The following is a 19,299-nucleotide window of genomic DNA, read 5'->3' as shown; positions in this document are numbered from 1 at the left end:
AAACAGAATTGGAGAATATCTTCACACATTTTTACAATCACATATTTAAACATCTACAGGAAAATCCCCACCCAATTAATCAACAATTCAAGCACAATAATACCAAGAAAAGTATCCATTCCCACTCATACTTCTAGAAAACTATCTACCTGATTACTCTCACAATGGGTGCTTGGACATGCTTCATGTGTACAAACACACATTGTGTCCCAAAGGATATAGGCAAAAGTGGAGATCAGGGATCACATTATTACCCATATTCACTGGGAATAGTTTTTTGGGCCAAGATCTGGATTAAAATGTAAATCCTACCAATATTACCATGAGTTTCTGATTATATATTCAAATAGACAAATGTAAAAGGTGAACCATGCTAATACAGAATCTGCAGGCTGGAATTCCTATGATTAAAGTGACCACAGCACTTATAAGCCATGCTTTACATATTACATTTCTCTCTTTGTTTGTTTGTGCTCAAAGAACACTGAAGCTGCTTGCACAAGGAAAAAGTTGTGTGTGAACTGAACCTTAGATTATCTGCATAGTTTTCCATATCCAATGTGAAGACATATCTTTTCATGGGATACAGAGAATTTCACATACACATGTCAGAAGGAAAAGGATACAATATAGCAATTTAACTCTTACCTGGTATGTGAACTGCTGTGCCTTCAACTGAACCCCCACCTGTGCCAATCAGGAAATCTGATCCATTAATAACATCCAGAAGTAAAAATGGTGGTGTTACAAGTTCACTGGAGCTTAAATCCTCAGTATTTCTTGTCTGCTTGTTATATTCAGGAATGTTTTCAGGGAGTGGCCTTTTGGTTGCAGTGTAAGAAGAAATTGGTGTTGACTCCTTTGGTACTTTCAAATCAGTCTGATTTTCCAAAATTGTATCCACAGAGGGTGGAGGTAAAACTGGCTGTGTGTTAACTTTTTCATCAGTATCAAACACTCCACCTGTTTTACTTTCATGTGGTACTGAAGAAGATGTTGTGTGTAACCGTGGCAAGGCTCCTTCAGCACTATTTTCATCCAATTGACTTAATTCCCTCACACTTTCAGACGTCTCTTCTTCAGCACTGTTTATTATTACTTTGGCATCTAACTGTGTAAAGGCTGTTGGTTTATCTTTTTCTGAAAGGGGCTCTTCAGAAACAGTAATTTCTTCCCAAGTAATCACTTCTGAAGAATGTCCTGGTTTTCCTCTCATTTGTGTTACTTGTCTACTAGAAACAGTTGTACTTTCATTAGCCATGCCTTCTGATTCCAGTTCAGGAGAAGATGAAAACAGAAACTCTGTGCTATCTGATGATTCTTTTGTGGGAGGTTTATAAGTTGCTGTAATATCAGCACTAACTTCTCTGAAGGATTGTATCAATAACGAATCATGTTTTTCAGAATCTACTGATGATACAGTACTTAACATGATTTCTTCAGGGTACCTGTAAGCTCCATTTAGCAAATGGACAGTTACAGGTGATTTTGGTGTTTCAGTTACAGAAAGAAAATTTTCTGGATCTGTTTTTGTGGATTCTGTGGGTGCAGTTTTTATTCCATCATTATGTGTTTCTTCATTCCCCGTGGCACGTTGGGAAACCAGCTGTACAGAAACTATATTTTCTTCTTCAGAGCTTGTCGTAAAATTTTGTCCTGTCTTAATAAGTAAGGATGGGGGTATAGAGAAAGGTGTGATGTCTTTCTTTTCATCCAACTCTATTTGCCCTTTTTCTGACAGACCAGAAGTAGATACAATTTCACTTTCATCAGCTATTGCTTGGTTGTCTGACAATGTCTGTAATTCAGAGTTGTCTTCTATTGGAGTTTTAGATGCAAAATCTTTACTTTCAAACAGTGACACTTTTTCCTTTTCACCAGTTCTGGAGCTCGTTGGAGATGATATGGTAGAGCTGACAACAAATGTTATATCTGGAAGTAAAGTAAATGTGTTAGATAACTCTCGTGTGTCAGGATTTTCTGCTGTAAAAGATATGACATCTCCTGAACCCACATCATCTGGCGGTGGTGTTTGTTCATCTGTAATTGGTTCACTGAATATGAACTTCCTCGTTTCAGGCGTCTCTTGATAATCTCCAAAACTGTCTAATTCATTATCAGTAAAAGCAAATTCTGGTGTTGTGCTCTGAATCTCCATTTCAATAGTTGTGGCAGTATTATCATCATATGCTAAGTGTGTCTCAGTGAGCACCATTGTTTGGGCACCTGTGTCTTCAAGTGTTGATTTCAAGAGGTCAGCATCTATAATTGTTTTTTCATCTGATGCTATGCCACTGTTTGGTCCAACAAGTGTAATGTCACTAAACTTAGAAATATTTCCAGAGTAATTCCTTTTGTCATCAACAATTGGGATAAGTTCCTCATAGTCTCTAATGATATTCATAGAACTTTCTTCAACAGTTATCTCTGAGAGATTATTAGCTGAAGTTGGTAGCACTTGCTTTTCTTCTAATGGTGCTAACATAATTTGTGATTTGTCTATTGCTGAGTCTGAGTTCATGGAATAATTTTCAACATGGGTGTCAGGTGTAAGTATTATTTCACTTTTTGGCAACTGAGTGGGTGAACCTGAATGTTTTCCCACACTGTCCATCCATCCTGATCCTTCTCCAGAACTTTCATCAACTGTTCGGCTCAACATTTTTGATACTGGTGTGGTCTGAAGTGTTTCAATGTTTCTGAAATCAGAAGTTCTACTAAATTCAGAAACACCAGTTGTGTCTTCATGGGTAATTCTATCCATTGGTGTTGATGATGTTATATCTTCTCCTTTATGATAATATTTTTCTTGGTTTTGAGATGTCACAGGAAAGGGCAACTTTATTGTAGATGCTTCAGTATCACTCAACCTAGCATCAACAGTGGATGAAACTAGCTCAACTGTGTCTCTTGTTGTTTCAGCTGCAGTGTGCAAGAATTTTATTTTGCTGCTGGAATCATCATTTGATTTACTAGTATGATTATGAATTTCCTTTATTTCTTTTGCCAAAAAATTTACTCTTGAAGGTTTTGAGTGAATATCATAATCTGATCTATTTGAGATTCCAAGTAATATAGCAGAACTTTCAGCCACTGTGGTGGATGGAACAGTCAATAATTCATCTCCAGAACCTTGTTCTGAGAACAGTGGAATATTACCAACAACTGTGGTAGTCACTGACTTATATGTTGTGAGTACTAAAGGAATATGCTTCACAGAGGTTGCTTCAGTAGGGTAAGCATTCTGTATCAACAAGTCTTCTTTCTCTCCAAAAGTTGGTGAAGTGCTTATGTCTCTGTTTTGAAATATTTTAGACTCAGTTCTGAGGGTTTTATCTAGTGGAGACAGTTTTGTTTGCACAGGTTCAGTAGCAGAACTGACATCAAAATTCATATTTTCTGAGTTTGGACCAAAAGTGGAAACACTTAAAATTCCTGGCTGTCCAGCTTCAGATTTGGTACTTTTTATGTAAGACTGTTCTGTTATCACATTAGAGGTAAGTGCCATTTTCCCTGATATTTCAAAAATGCCTTCTTCACTAGAATTTGTTTCATCTTTCAGTGTTGGTTTTACACCAAAGTCTTTTATTTCTACCCCAACAGGTACTTCCTCTTTCATTTTTTGTATGTTAGAAACTTCCCCTACAATTCCTATGTTGGTTGTGATAATTTCAGTGTCACTGTATATGCCAAATTTTGTAGGTGCATCCGTAAACAAATTATATATAGATGTCATGTGGCTATCTTTTCTTACATTTTTTGTAGTTTGAGTTCCAAGTCTTTCCACTAGTAATGGGGATAAAACTGTGGTTTTCATAGAAGGATCAGTAAAAGAGTCTATATCACCAGAACCCTCTTCCATCAATGGAAATTGATTATCAACTATTCTTTCTACAGGACCATGAGGCACTAATTTTGTACTGCTTCCATCATCTCTGGATCCATCTCCTGAGCCCATATCCATAGGGGAAGTTTTATCTGTAAAGGTCGTTGGAGAAAACGGTCTTGTGCTTTTTGGTTGACCAGATTCTACAATTTCTTCTAGAACAATGTCATTTGTCAATATTGCAGGAGGACTTGGAGAAATTATTAAAGTACTTTCACTTTCAGTAGATTCAATTACTGGCTTTATATTTTCAACATCATGGGTCATAATGATATTAGAAGTAATGTTCATCAAAGGCTGCACAGATGTCACACCTGATGTTTCAAATAAGTCATGTTTCTGTTCTATTGCTGGAGGATATGTTGTCACCTCTTCATTTGGTTCAAGAATAGACTTTTCACTAAATGACAACAATGTAGCTATATTAATTGTATCTGTTAGCAGTCCTTCACTATCTGCTGTATTTTTTGATACTTGACCTTTTGTTATAGTTCCCATGGCCCACCTATGCAATTCAGTACTCAACTCTGCCACTGTGGGGTCAGTAAATATTGCATGCTTCACAGATGAGGAATCTGTACTAAGAATGTCTCTCTCCTTTTCCTGTACATCAGTGTTTTCAGGTCCAGACAATGGGAATGGAGATAAGGTAGTATGAATCATGACATCCATTTCTCCAGAACCTGGATCAATAAATGGGGAGTCAGTACTTACCACTTTGCTTGTGGGCCCCTTAAAAAGCATGTCTGTGCCATGTTTCCTCCAAACATCTGTGGATCCATCTCCAGATACTTCATCTGTAAGCATACTTTTCTCAGTGATGTCTTTGATTTTGAGTGGTGGACTATCTGTTACTGAGGAGGTTTTGCTGAGTGTTATAGATCCTTGGCTCTCAGTTCTGACCTTATCAGTAAAATTCACAAATTCATTACTTAACAGCAACTTTTCTGCCTCAACAGTTTCTGAATATTGCTTAGGTGAAGAAATGGTACTCACAGTTCTGTCTTCATCCCCTTCCGATTTCATTGCAGTTTTAGTAGAACTCAGAACATTTTTCTCTAAAATTAATTCTGTAATATATTGAGTTGTAAAAGGTTCTACAGAACCTTGGTCAACTGTAGAGGTAGCTTCTTGATACAAAGATGCAAGACGGTGTGAGGTGTCATGGCTAATTTTGGTAGGAACTGTTGTACCAAAATCTGAAGAGGTTTCCCAAACAGTAATCTTTTCTGTTTCTGCCATTTTTATTGTCATGGTTGCAGATTTAGAATTCTCTTCTTGCACATCTCCAGAACCTTCTGGACTACCCAGTGAACTAGGACTTCTGGTGGTTTCAAAAGAATGTTTTAGTAAGGAAAGTATCTCAGGACTAAATGATGATTCATAATCATTTTGTAGGGCAGTTGCTTCATTTGATGTCATTTCTTCCATGTTTATGGTTACAGAGGTGGCTGTGGAGAAGTCACTTGCAGGTGAAGTTGTAGCAGAAACCTTTTTGGAATCTTTTAATGTTGTTTTCACAGTATGTGAAGAGATATCTCTGTTTAATTGGGGGTTGGTAGTAAAATCTTCAGAGTATTCTGCACTGAGGCTAGAGTGTTTGGGTAGTGTCTTATGAAGGTCTTTTCGAGCTTGTGTTAAACTCTCTGGAACTTCTGATAAAGACTTGTCATGTATTGATGTTATTTCAAGGGTTTTATCTGTAGTAGAAACTTCTGATTCCCCACTAAAAACCAGTTCTATAATGGCAGATTCAGCCATCGGCTTTGGTGTAGTTGTAGTTTCTATTATTTCTGAGGATTCATTTTGCACTATTGTGCTGGAGCCTTCATTCTCAGACACTACGCTTGTCTCATTGATTTGTGAAAATGTTACATTTTTAAAATGAGATAAACTTTCAATTTGATCACTCCGTGCTTCTTCAGCTTTTGTATCTTTAGGTGAGGTGGTCACCTGCTGCTTTCCATTAATAAACTGCAATGCTGGGGGAATTGTGACATCAGTAGTATTTTCACAGTCTTCTTCTTCTTCAAGATTGTACATTTCTGGAAAGAAAGGATCCAAAATTAAGATTTCTGAAGATTCTTCATCAGGGGTTGCTGTGCAGGGTTCATCATGAGTTGATTCAGTATCTGTGGGGGGTTCATCTATTTCAAGTGGATGAATTTGGTAACCAAATAAATCCCAAAATCTGTGCAATGGATCTGCAAAAAAAGAGAGCTTTTCATAAATATTTTAGCAAAATATTTTAGCAACTTGTTTGACATGGATAGTATCAACTGCTACAGTAAATCAATGCACTGAAAGACGAAACATACAAATTATTCCCTGTCCTTCCATTAGAAGAATATTTCACTAGAATATTCTAGTACCTATTTATTGTCAACACAATGCCATCAAACAAAATCAGATCACAGTTTCAAAACAAAGAAATACCCCCTTGTTCAATGTGTATTTCATTGGACATTGGACATTCCAAAGTCTAACAAAATATGATCACAAATTATTAATCAACTATTAATCACATCAACATACGCATTGTTGCATACATACTCTGTCATAAATTAATCTTCCTCAGGAAGTCATGAAACAAGGAATGTATACAAAACAAAATTCAAATGTGTGATACTTATAGTATAGTCATAGTTCTCTCTTTGTACAGTCTGTTCTGACTCTTCAGCCATCTGTTACCCACTGAAAAATTGTTGTAGAACTGGTCTAGGTAATTGGCACAAACAACATATCAAACCCAAAACTTTACTAATTCAAAAAAAAATCTAATTTAACTACATGCAAAATGGCCAAGGTAATTTAACTACATGCAAAAGTGGTTGAAAATACCTGGAGGTTTTGGGGGACAGAGCCTAAGGACAGTTGAGTTTGAGGAGGGGAGGAAGCTCAGCAGGTATAACACCAATGAGTCCACCAAAGCTGCCATTTTCTCCAGGGGAACAGATCTCTGTTTCTGGAGAACAATTATAATACCAAGGAATCTTCAGGCACAACCTGAAGGATGGCAACCTTAGGAACAGAACATGCTATAATTTGTTACTAGAGATTTTATTGGGGTGCTGTGTGGTTTCCGGGCTGTATGGCTGTGTTCTAGCAGCATTCTCTCCTGACGTTTCGCCTGCATCTGTGGCTGCCAGCCACAGATACAGGCGGAAAAACTTTTATCAGGAAATGCTACTTAAATACTGGCTCCTTAACCAGCCAACCAAGCTAACCAATATCTATCCAACCGTGAAAGCCTTCGACAATATAGAGATTCCATTGTTAACAGCTGATAATGTGTAGGAGAAAGCTCAATCTATTTATGCTCTCTCTGTATTTTGAACACAGATATATTTCTGCTCAGAGATCAACACAGACGTATCCATATATTTCAGGATTTCCAAGAAATACTTTTACTCAAAACAGATTCTGACACAGACACACACACACACACAACACCCAAAGATCATGGAACTGTCTACAATGTGGTAGTTAACTGACTGTAAGATAGTCAGCTCCCTCTGCTAACTTCACTGTGATGGCTAACAAGTAACTATTAACGGAAACAACCAGTGTTTCTTACCAAGTTACAATTTTCAATACATTTGAGCAAAAACTGTTTAAATTATATGCACCTAGTTAAACAGCATTTCAGCAAACCAAGCTAGAACTTGTGAACTCCAATTCTCACTCGTATAACCAAAAATTGGTAGGAGAACAGGAAGACTAACATGTTCTGACCAGTGAGTTACTGTTCTAATAATGCACACCTGGGAGACCACTGATTACTGCCTTAGTCTAAACCACTTATAGTAGGCAATAAATTTAATGAAAAGCATCTGTTTCAGTCACATACAAAAATATACACAAATGTATATGGCACAGTATCAGACAACAAACTACTTGCATCAAGCCCTGCCTTATCTCCCTACATTTTACAACATTAAATGCACACACTGAAAAAAGCAATTTGGCACAGCTGCAATTTTCAGACATGGTTTGGGCAAGTTTATAACCAAATATTCTTCTAAAATATCAAATACTCATTCTTCACAGCCTAACAGCTACCTTGGGGAAAATGGTATTTGTATAGCCAGCAGCACTACAATAATTATAACATCATTGCACATTTTCTTCATGCTACAGCTTTTGTAACTTGGCTCTGATAATCAGTTTTTCAGTTTCCATAATACATTTGCAAATGCGGATATCATTTGAAATGCACCATAAAAATATTGCAGTAGCATTATTTTTTGGATATGAAATTGTAAACTGTGTAGGGTTGCCAGCTCTTAGTGGAAAATAACTGGAGATTTTGAGGGTGGAGCCTTGGAAGGGTGGGTCTTTGGGAGGGCAGGGGAGGGACATCAGCAGAGTACAAAGTCATAGAGTCTACCCTCTATATCAGCCATTTGCTCAAGGGGAAAACCCCAGGTGCCACCTGGGCAACGCCAAATGGTATATTTAGCTAATATTTGCAATATTTAGATTCTGAATAAAACCAGTTAGCTACGAGATGCTACACAAAGAAAAGAAGAAATATAATCCCATACACATATGTAGATACTTTTACTAGACCCTTTTTTCTATGTTGTTAGCCAGGAGACTACATTCATTTTTTGCAATGTGTAGCTGCTTCCCTGCTTTGAAATATACTGCTGGAAGATGTGTGAAATGCCCCTACTGGCACTTATTAGTGCATGTAAAATAGGTGTGTACCACCCAGGAGTCAAATGTCCCTGGGCAGCACCCATTTAGTCACATGGGGGTGATTTTCCCTCCTCCCCCCCTACAGTGCCTGCCTCAGCTCTGGGCAGCTTCTGGGTGGCGGCAGCAGCTGCTGGCGGGGCTAAGGTGGGCTTCGTCATCTGTGACTCAAGCGCACAGAGCTGGCAGCCCAAGTGGCAAAAGAGAAGCACATGAGCCCGGCTGGCAAAATTGGCACCTCTGACCAAGGTAAGAGACCCAGTGCCCAGGCAGCACTGGGACCAGGTGGAAGGAGGAGAGGTTGTAGTCTGGCGAGGGAGCCGGCCACAATGACTGGGGCAGAGCAGCTGGTTGCTGATGCAGCATCGGAAGGGCAATGGGGAGCAAGGTGAGGCCGGGTCAAGTGAAGTCCTCCATCATTGTCTTCCTCTAGAGTGTGAGGTCTCTTCTGTTTCATTTGGTGTTCTCTGACCCTGCTTCCCAAGCATGTGTTTTGTTAATTGCTGTTTTTAATTATTGTTCGTCACCTTGGAAAGGCAGTATAAAACATTTTTAATTAAAGAGTTTACACAAATGATTCTGCTGTATTTCTTTGACGTTGCCATTTGGGATCTATAATATGACATTTGTTCGGCAGAGGTATCCCTCCCACTTTCAGGATTAAAATGCGATGCATAATGTATAGTCAGCTACGACCCATATCTATCATCTTAACTTTTCCAGTCATTTCACTAAAACAAAATTTTTTGAATGTAGTAATTGTCAGTCTACCCTCCCCTAATCAAGGAAAAAACTCCACATTTGAATCTTCCTGAATGCAAATATGCTGGGATTCAGAACAAAAATGTTGTTTGGTCATGGTGGGGGAGGGCAGCCACCCATCCGGGGGGTGGGGGGGAGGAGAAAACTCAGATTTTGCACCGGGCTACATTTTTCTTAGATATGCCTCTGATGTAAAATGACCATTTTTCAAAATGTCTTTTCCAAGTGTTGATGTTGGTTCTAGTGGACTACACTGCTATGGATAGGATTAGTCAAGAACTCACATTTCTTTTTTATATATGTATATATAAAGCTAGTACTAGTACTACAGAAGGGGTCAACATGGCCAAGAATCACCAGCCAGTAAAATTTATAGGAAATAAATTTCTGGATCCAAATATGTCTATTGTTTGGTCCCTGAACATAAAAACCAAGCCTCAATGATTACACAAAGTAGCCCTCATTGGCTATTGGTAGGCAAGCAGACAGTACTGCCATCCTTCAAGCCTTGATTTCTATCTGTCAATGGCAGTGGGAGGGGGGAGATGGCAGAGCTTTTTCCAGGGCTGATTTGGCCTTTGAGGGAGGATTAATTAGCCATAGGTCTGTCAGTAACCATCAGGCTATTTGCTACCCCACAATTTGCATGTCTTACCTCAGCCTGGCAGCTTGCTACTGTTCAATAGCAGCCAGTCCACAAAAGTTACTGTGGTGTAATGCTTAGAGTTTCAGACTAGGATCTGGGATACCCAGGTTCAAATAAACATTCTGGTTTGGAGGCACACTGGGTGACCTTGTACCAAATACACATTCTCAGCCTAACTTACCTCACAGGATTGTTGTGAGGATAAAATGGAGAGCAGAATTATGTAAGCTGCTTGAATTATCCATTGGGTAGAAAGACAGGGTATATATGCAGCAGCAAGTAAATAATGAACATAGTGAAGACTAGGGCAGATAAAAGGTTAGTTGGTGAGTGGAAAGGAAAGAAGGAATAAGGGAAAACTGAAGATATTGGAGCTGCCATGAGAGAAAAGAAACAGTGTGTGGGGGATACAGGTGGAAAGTAAGGTTCTCTTCCCCTCCCCCCTCACAACTCCACACAGTTTTCACATTATGGAGCTGGGAACAGTCTGATTGGAAAGTAAAAGTGAGATACCCCCACAAGCCTTTGTGGATCCCATATATGTTATTATAATAGTGAGACCCAGAAGCCGTGTGCTTAAACTCTTGCTCTGTGCTAGTTGTTAAGAAGTGAGGTCAGCGCTACAAAGAGCCTTAAAACAACAAACTGTTCATAGATGATTAGATGTTATTATTTTTCTTCTCAGACATGTTAAGCATACTAGGTGATACTCTGTTTTTCAACACTAGTTGGTTTAAACAGAACATTTAAAAATGAAAAGTTTATAGTGTTCCTTAGCAGGTATATCCTCGTCAAAGAATTGCTATCTTTGGTTTCCAGTGTTTAAAAATATGCTTTCTGTAGGATCTTCCCCACTCCAAATAGTGAACCAAAATCAAGACACACCTTTTCACTATCATAATTAAATAAAGCTTTGTGGGTGTTTTCTTTGCCAGCAGCATGGAAGATTTAAAAGAAAGAGGGGAGAAAACCCAACATAGACTATAAGACTATAAATTATTCTTAAGACTATAAATTATTCAGGTACATTTCTGGAATATAGCAGCAAAGAAAAACTTTCTTCATATTTTGTACAACTGGATTGACCAAAAGTGAAAACTATTCAAGCTGAGTTAGTATTCAGGCTTCTAATTTGGTTACAGAGTTGAAATGACAAGCTTCTACCACCTCTGTTTCAATGGGAGACAGAACAATGGGAAAAGTAGGTTAATCTTTTCAAACTCCAATCCTTTTAAGAAGTGCCCCATCTTGGCTTAACAAGAGTTGACTAGGTATGCGTATGACTCGGAACACTTGAGAAGAGGATGACACTTAGGGTAATGGAAATAACCCACAATTTTCAACCAATTATCAATTAATTACCAATTTTAGTTCCAGGTTGTTGTTATTACCTATGAACCCCTTAATGGCCTTGAGCCCACACACCTGCAGGGCATTCCTTTTTATGCCTCACTATGACAGTGGAGATGTCACCCTGCACATCGATAAAATTGGCAACTGCTCATTCATATGCATTCTCTGGGAACTCTTACCTTGTGAAATGGTTTACCCAAAATGGTTAGAAAGACAATACTTCTGCCTAACCTCAGATGGTGAAGGCACTCAGGGCGGGGCCTCCAAAGATTACCAGAGTAGTCATGTGAGTTCATATGGGACTTGGCAGTAATTAAGATATGTTGGCCCCAAGTGGTACATGGATGTAAAAGTCAATATCAGAACCTCGAAGTAGCCCACTTCAGCCTATGACCCACTGCAGTCAGCATTCTGCATGTTGGATATTCAGATATGTCAACAACTGAAATGTACTTGTTGCCCACCAATGAGGAGTCAGGATTAAACCAAGGTTTCCTTGGAATAAGCAGTACAATAAAAATCTTGATTATGTGCTACACACTTAGTTGTAGTGACAACACATTTGAACAAAACCTCAGAATTGATATGTAGCAGCCTTTTTTCTTGGGCAATTTGTGTCTACGGCGTCATCAAAATGGCTACAAGGTTTTGGAGAAAAGCACAGGAATATCCCAAACAAACTGCCCTTCTGGAAAATACTGATACACAGACCTATGCCTAGGAAGATATTTGGAGTCTGGTCTCTTACGTCAGTTTATCATGAAAAATGGCCTTATTTCATTATCAAGAAACTTTGTGTATTCTTGGTAGTAAAGGCAACATTTGTGTTAAAAGGAAATCATTGGAACTATGTATCTGAGGTACAAATATCTGGGAAGTAAACATGGCAAAAAAATCTGTGAATAAGCTTTTTCACGTGTGTGTAGAACACTGACTGCTGATAGACCACAGACGTTTTAAAAAAATGTTTGAACAAATCACCAAATGTGGTAGATATTGATTACTCACTTTGATATGTTTAAACAAGGCCAGTTGAATTGTTTTCATTTGAGGTTATTTACAATAGCAGGGGTTAAAAATCAACCATTTCTTATGCTACATTTATGGACAATAATATACGCTGGTGAAAAAGGCTGCTTTTGTACAACAGATCTACCTCCTGTTGAACTTTCAAAAAGTAATCCTGAATTGCAAGAAAAAGAAGCTGAAATGGTGAGGAGGGTAAATGTTCTGCTGCTCTCAATTGAAGCACCCTTTATGTTTTTCTTGTGTCTTCTCTTTCACTTATGGCTGTAATATATTTTTGGCTTGTGTAAAACAGTTACAGTAGTCTGAAAATATATTTCATTGCAGTTCTAAGAAAGCTTAAATCAATGCCACACTCATTCCATATTGAAAGTGCAATGCTGGCTTCAACAGCTTGAATTAATACTTAGCTGTCCAAGATTTTTAAAATTTTATTTTTAGACTATGGCTGAAATTCTCAAACCACTTATTCTGAAGCAGTGCCATGACAGTCTGTGTAACTGCTCCTGGAGAATGTTGTTTGAAGTAACAGCTTGTGAAGCTGGTTTAAGAGAAAAGCGTTGTGAATAAAAGAGTTAAACTACAAAGGCAGCAGAAAATTGTTCTGGTTCTGAATTCTCATATATACACAGTGAAATTATTAGCATATGAGGAGACAAAAATGGCATTCTAACTTCTATTAGAACTCTTCCTCCATCTGTCCGGGCCCTGCGGGATCTTGGTGAGTTCCGCAGGGCCTGTAAGACTGAGTTGTTCCGCCGGGCTTTTGGGGGAGCCGGCCGCTGATTGGTGCGCCCCCCTCTTGGTTGTCCTGCCTACATCTTGGGACTTTTATCATCTATGCAACCCACCGTTCTTCCCCCCTTCTTTGGGGAGGGTTTTTATTGAAATTTTAATGTCGGACGCCAGGAAGTTGTATGAAATGTTGTATTTATTGGGGTTTTAGTGATTTTAGGACTCATGGAGCCTATTACTTATTTATAATTTTATTCTATTTGTGCTCTATTTGTCTGTTTACTTTGTTGTTCACCGCCCAGAGCCCCTTGGGAAAGGGCGGTATATAAATTTAACAATAAATAAATAAATATTATTGTTCAATGGCAGAGGCGTAGCTAGACCAGAGTGCGCCCAGTGCACACTCTGGCTTTTGCCACCCCCGCAATGCCCTCCCACGGCACCCCCCTTTCCCCATGGCACCCCCCATGCGCCCCACCCCACCTCACTTATTTTTAGGAAAGGAGCAGGCCGGAGAAGAAGGCCGGAAGCCTGCCTGCGTTGCCTGGGCCTGGTGGGAAATGTAGTTCCCACCAGGCGAAGGCAACTACAGGCTGAAGCAGGCTTCCGACTCGATCCCTAAAAGTAAGTGGGGTGGGTATAACTACAGGGGGGGCACCGTGGGGGGGTGCCGCGAGGAGGGAGGATTTTTCCACCCCCCACATGACTAGAAATGGTGAGCCCGGTGCCTCGCACACACCCCGCCCCCTGGTGGCTTCACCACTGTTCAATGGGACATGGTTTTCATAAGCATTGGTCAGATACTACAGAAGTGTATCAGTGGGAGAATCCCATCACTCCCAATTCAGTGTTAGTTTTGTGTCACAGAGTTATGTTTTTCTGGATGTGGCAGGGCATGTGATTTGCTAGTTCAGAGTATTACCAGGTTTTTAAGCCCTCTGAGTGTAGTTGAGACCACAACAGGGCACAGTGCCTACTGCACACACTCAAGAAGAAACAGGAGCTCAAAAAAGTTGAATTAGTGTTGTGTAGGATACAACCAGTAGAATACTCATTATTCCCATTCATGTATGGGAACATTTAGAGTCTTAGAGCCTGATTTGGACTGCATAGAATAGATTGAAAGGTAGACTGAGATTCACCAATCTATGTAAGGACCTAAGTTTGATCAAGAATCTGTTGCAGAATTAATTACAACACGGAGGGACAAATCTTGCCACTGTAAATTTGAGAGCCCCATATATTTAATACTAAGAAACAAGATGGTCTTCAACATTTCATATACCAAGCTCAAAGAAAGGCTTCTTGAAAACCCAGGCAGCTGATAAGTGCAGATTAAAGGCCCTTACCAAATACCAGCAATTAACATGAAATCTAAAATCCCTGCAATGGAACACAGGAATGAACACCCAGACTCCTTTAAATAGGAAGGAAGCCAATGAGGTAATCCTCTCCAGTAGAGGGTATCATAACTGTAAAGAGTAGTTCTTGTAAAAGATGTGGACATGTCAAGCCTTACAGCAAACATGTAGTAAGTGTGCCAGGAGTAATTGCTCTGCTAAAATCTTTAAACCACAGCATGTGCCTTCTCGACTAGCTAGAAACCTGAATACTCTGTTCATGAAAAGCAATGACTGCACACCAAAAACAAAGAGTATGGAGAGGCCAGATATTTACTATTTCATGGTCCTTGTATCTACTTTATCAGTCCCTTTTCAATTGGACACCGAAGCTAAAATAATTTCAATTGGAATGTTTCTCGTATGACTGAACAGCCAATGCTCAAATAAAAGAGGGGAACAAACTTAACTCAACAAAACTAGAATTAAGTATCTAAAAGGTTAAGAAATTGTTTAAAAGGTCACTAAAGATGAAACTACTAAATATAAAAAAATCATTAGGTTACAAATAAACCTAAGGAATTTGTTCATGCTTCTTCCCCTATTCTAAATGAATAGTTCCTGTGCTGCCTTTGTGACTCATGGGAGTGCTCTCAGCCTCATGTCTAAAAATTTAACCTTTGTTCATGAAAGATGAGTAACAGCCATCATATCAGGCTCGATTATATCAGCGTCTTTCTTGGAAGCAGTAATTATTTAAACACATAGTTTCCTATGCTGCACAGAAACTTATATAGATACTATCCTACGATCATATTCTGAATCATTGTTCCTTTAATAATCATAGACCAAAAGTTGTCTTCTTATCCTGTCATTAGTCAAAGAATGTTGCCTTTTTTGGCAACAGAATTGTAAGAGACATTGGCCCATTCTGCACAAAGATTTCTGTGGGATATCTTAAAAAGAGGCCACTGTTTCTTTTCACTCCCCACACCCAAAATAAGATGTCCAGGGGATGTTTTAAAGAGAGATGGCTGCTGGTTTGTTTTCTGGACAGCAAAGGCATCAGAGGTGGAAAAAGGCATTTCCCCGCCTAACTGTTTTGCTCTCTGGTCAGTTTCTCCCTTGCCTTGTGCTTGCCTTTTGCATGCAGCTGAAGGGATTCTCCCTGCCTTCATTTGCTGAAGGATGCACCAGGATGTTTGCTCTGCAGGCTCTGATCCTGTGTTGCTTTTCAGCCGGAAAAGTACATTAGGTACACCTGCCCTTCTCAGACCACCTTAGTTTTTCCGAGTGGCTAAGATTCTCATATTAATGTCTGCGTATGTTTGCAGAGAGCTCATCATAATTTTTTTTAAAATAGGAAAACTGTATTGCTGGCATAGGCAGGACAAGCTGAGTATGACTGGGTACTCTTTGGACTGAAAAGGAGCTCCAGATTGAAGACTGAAGAGCAAATGTCCTGGGGCAACCTTCAGCAGATGGAGGCAGGAAAAATCCCTTCAGCAGCACACAAAGTGTTGGGCGCAAGCTGAGGAGAAAACTGACCACAGCACGAAATGGGCCGGCAGGAAAAATAAGATGCCTCCTGACTGTTCTCTGTGCAGTCAGCCAGGAGATGTCTTGCAGGCAGCTTAAGGGAAAAAAGGTGACTTGGAAGCATTTTTTAAAGATGCCTTGAGTTGAAATAAGGCATCCTGAGGATATTTGGGGGGGAAAGCTGGGTGGAGTTCCTACCCAAGGGCCCTGTTGGTGATGGAATGATGTCAGTTCCAGGAAAACTGGGAAGTGATGTCAGTCCACTCTAGGAATCACTGGAAACTATATGGTAAAACCATGGAAATGACATCACACTATTTTATTTCTTCCTGCTGGGCCCAGCAGTGGTGGTGGACAAGGGAAGCTCTGTTCCCTGCTTCTACTGTCTACAACCAGTGCTGGGACCGGCAGGAGGAAATAAAATTGCCATCAGTGATAGCATGACATCATTTACATGGTTTTACCATACAGTTTCCAATATAACTAGGGCCATTTCCGCCGGCCCAGTACACCGTCAAAATTCTGCGGCGTGGTGGCCTGCGGAGGACGAAGCGGCTCCGCGTAGACGCCTCTGCTATCCCATCCCACTCACCTTGTCCCGTTGTTGGCCGACCTGCTGGCCTCTGAAATTACCGCGCTGCCCTCCAGGCCTCCGGGGGGTGGGAGGACAGTGAGGAGAAACTTCAGAAAACCAACGAAACAACGATGAGAGACAGGTAATGAAGAAAAATGGCGTGTTCCCAGCGATTGCTGTTACCGCGCTCCAGCGGGGAACACACTGTTCGCGGCAAAAAACAACCCTTTAAAGGGGTTGTTTTAGAGGCGACTGGCCGCCCGCCCTGTGGGAAGGAGAAGGCGCGAATCGGAGTCGGCGCTACTGCATTACTGGCAAGCGCCGCCTGTCGCGAATAACTCCCTGGGGATGGCGTTTTACATCCCAGAGCCATAATAAAAACGATCTTGAAACGGCCTAGGTAAGAACAATCTTATTTGTTTCATTTCAACTTTAACTTCTGGTTCACTTACTCATCTACCTCAAGGGGCCAACGTTCCAATGGTGAGCTGCCTTTGCCAAACCCTTTCCTCTGGTTGCTACCTGCCTCACCTCTCTAGGCAGGGGGACAGAAAGCACAGCTTAGAAAGAGGAGCTGTGGCTCCAGTATATCAAAATGCACATCCCTTCTTGGGGGGCGGCAGAGTGGGGGAGATCACAAAAATTTCCTACTTTCACACTACAGGGTAAATCCAAACTCTTCCTCACCTCACAGTTGATCATTTTAAACATTCTGATGGATCTATTTACATGTCTGATGGATCTATTTACATATCTCTTCTATCATGTTAAGTTAAGGCTTGAGAAGCAAAGAGACAAAATTATGATAAGAGTGACAAACTTCCCCAGACAAGAGTGACAAACTTCCCCAGAAAAAAAGTGCATTTGTTGGGCAGGATTTGCTTTTAGGCATCTTACAGGAAGCAGAGGAGAGGTTGCATTTCTTCTGTCGTGTAACTTTATTTATACGTTTTAGGTAAGCACTTTGATGTTAGGATCTGCCCCTAAAACCAAAACCACCAGGCTCCAGCTCTGATTCCACCTTTCTCTGGTCCCTAGTTCTACTTCCTTACCAACTTTGTATACAATTTCCTTTTAATTCAACTCTGTCCTCTAATGGTCCTCAGTATATGTGTGTGTGTATTCTTTCAGAAATGCAATTTGAAGATAGTAATCTTAAGCTCTACCTAAGGACCTTGTCTGATTTGACAAGGAAAACATAGGATGGTGAGGGATTAGTCTTCTCTATGAGGTCTTATGTCTCCTTCTGATATGAGATCTCATGATCTCCTTCATGATCTCCCAGAAAAAAAGCAGGAATTCCTAACAGGTGCAGAGATTTTATGACATTTAATATAATAAAGGAGAAGAACAGAACTAGAATTGCCATCTTCCTTTTAGCCAAGGATGGTGAGTAGTATCGCTAGATCCAGATTAGAAAATCCTGGGAATTTGAGGATGGAGCCCAGGGAGGACAGGGATCTTGGTGGGGCGTAATGTCATAAATTCTACCCTCCACAGAAACTATTTTCTCCAGAGAAACTATTTCTGTAGTCTGGAGATGAGATGCAATCCAGGGGGATTCCCAGGTTTCACCTGGAGGCTGACATCTCTAAACAGAACTAAATGTTATAGCCAGTGTGTTATCAATAGAATAAATTATTACCTAATAATCAGAAATAATTGCAGTCATTTGCTTTCAAGTTAGAAGCCTATTTATGTTTACAGCATCAAATACCAAATTTGTCTCAGATTTGTTTTTATGAGCTTAGGCCTATTTGTTTGGAACATTTTTGTATTTCAACAGAGGTGACAATTAGCCAAATTTTTAGCATGGATAACATGAAATTTGTATTTTAAATACACTTATTCAAGAATTTTTTTTCCCTCTGTAGAAGACAAATTCTGAAAGTTGCTTCCACATAACATACAAGTTATTTGTTCACAAGCTTCATAGCCCCTTTTCTGCATGTTCATGAAATTTACAAAAGGATTCTCTGTTTTGAGATGTGAATAATAAGAATGACATGGTACCTATGAATCAAACAGTCATTCATTTTTCTCATGAATACACAAAGACCCATAAAGAAGCTTCAAGTGTTTAATCCCTGTTTGCAGGCCTATGATGTTTCCTTGGCAACAGTGCAAAAAGCAGCAAGGAATGTGTATATATCTTATAGACTGTGAGTGACATGAGAATGCTGTTTCCTAGTATCTATGGAGGTCTGGGAAGGAATGTGGGGAAACAAAATCATCATTTTATAATATGTTTCTCAGCAACAATTTACAATAGACACCAAGTTATTCCAAGGGCAATCCTATGCAGAACTACTCCTGTCTCAGGTAACTGATTTAATGAGCTTAGACTACTAGAGTAACTATGCACAGAATTGCACTGTTGGTCAGATATTTTGACTCCCAAAATGTGCAGGGGAAAATTCTCCTCATCACAGCTCCAGGACTCCTCTTCACCTTCCCCCAGCCCCGCTCTTGCCAGCTCACCAGGCACTGAATGATGAGGCAAGCACAGCCAGGCTTCCGGCTCTTTTCCCCCCACTCCCAGGCCTGGTCTCTTGCCTGTTTGCCTGGCACTGAACTGTGTGAGTATGGTCAGGCTTCCTCTTCCTCCCCACCCCACCCCAACATCCCTGTATTCTTGCTGGCTTACCTAGAGGAGCATTAGGTGAATGTGACCAGGCCTCCTATTTTGCACTGTGATCTGTGACTATTTTGTGACTATTTTGCACTGTGATCTGTT

At 40.1% G+C, this 19,299-nt stretch overlaps 1 protein-coding gene across 7 annotated transcripts in view; it reads right to left on the bottom strand.

Annotated features, from left to right (window-relative positions):
- Positions 1-19,299, bottom strand: part of VCAN (versican) — a 152,578-nt gene that overhangs the window by 56,410 nt on the left and 76,869 nt on the right. For 5 of the 7 annotated variants that reach the window (XR_007245089.1, XR_007245090.1, XM_048503758.1 and 2 more), the window contains exon 8: positions 649-6,090. The exons of 1 other annotated variant lie outside the window; for it this stretch is intronic. Coding sequence is in view for 4 of the 6 variants with exons in the window: in XM_048503758.1 (XP_048359715.1) it covers positions 649-6,090 (5,442 nt within the window). In the remaining 2 variants the exon portion in view is untranslated. The remainder of the gene's footprint in view (positions 1-648; positions 6,091-19,299) is intronic. One more of the 7 variants, XM_048503759.1, reaches the window with a different exon arrangement.

This window comes from Sphaerodactylus townsendi, linkage group LG07 (genome assembly GCF_021028975.2).
Source record: "Sphaerodactylus townsendi isolate TG3544 linkage group LG07, MPM_Stown_v2.3, whole genome shotgun sequence".
In the NCBI taxonomy this organism is placed as follows: domain Eukaryota; kingdom Metazoa; phylum Chordata; class Lepidosauria; order Squamata; family Sphaerodactylidae; genus Sphaerodactylus; species Sphaerodactylus townsendi.
The sequence above is the reverse complement of the archived record's forward strand: the minus strand, read 5'-3'. Positions and strand labels throughout refer to the sequence as shown.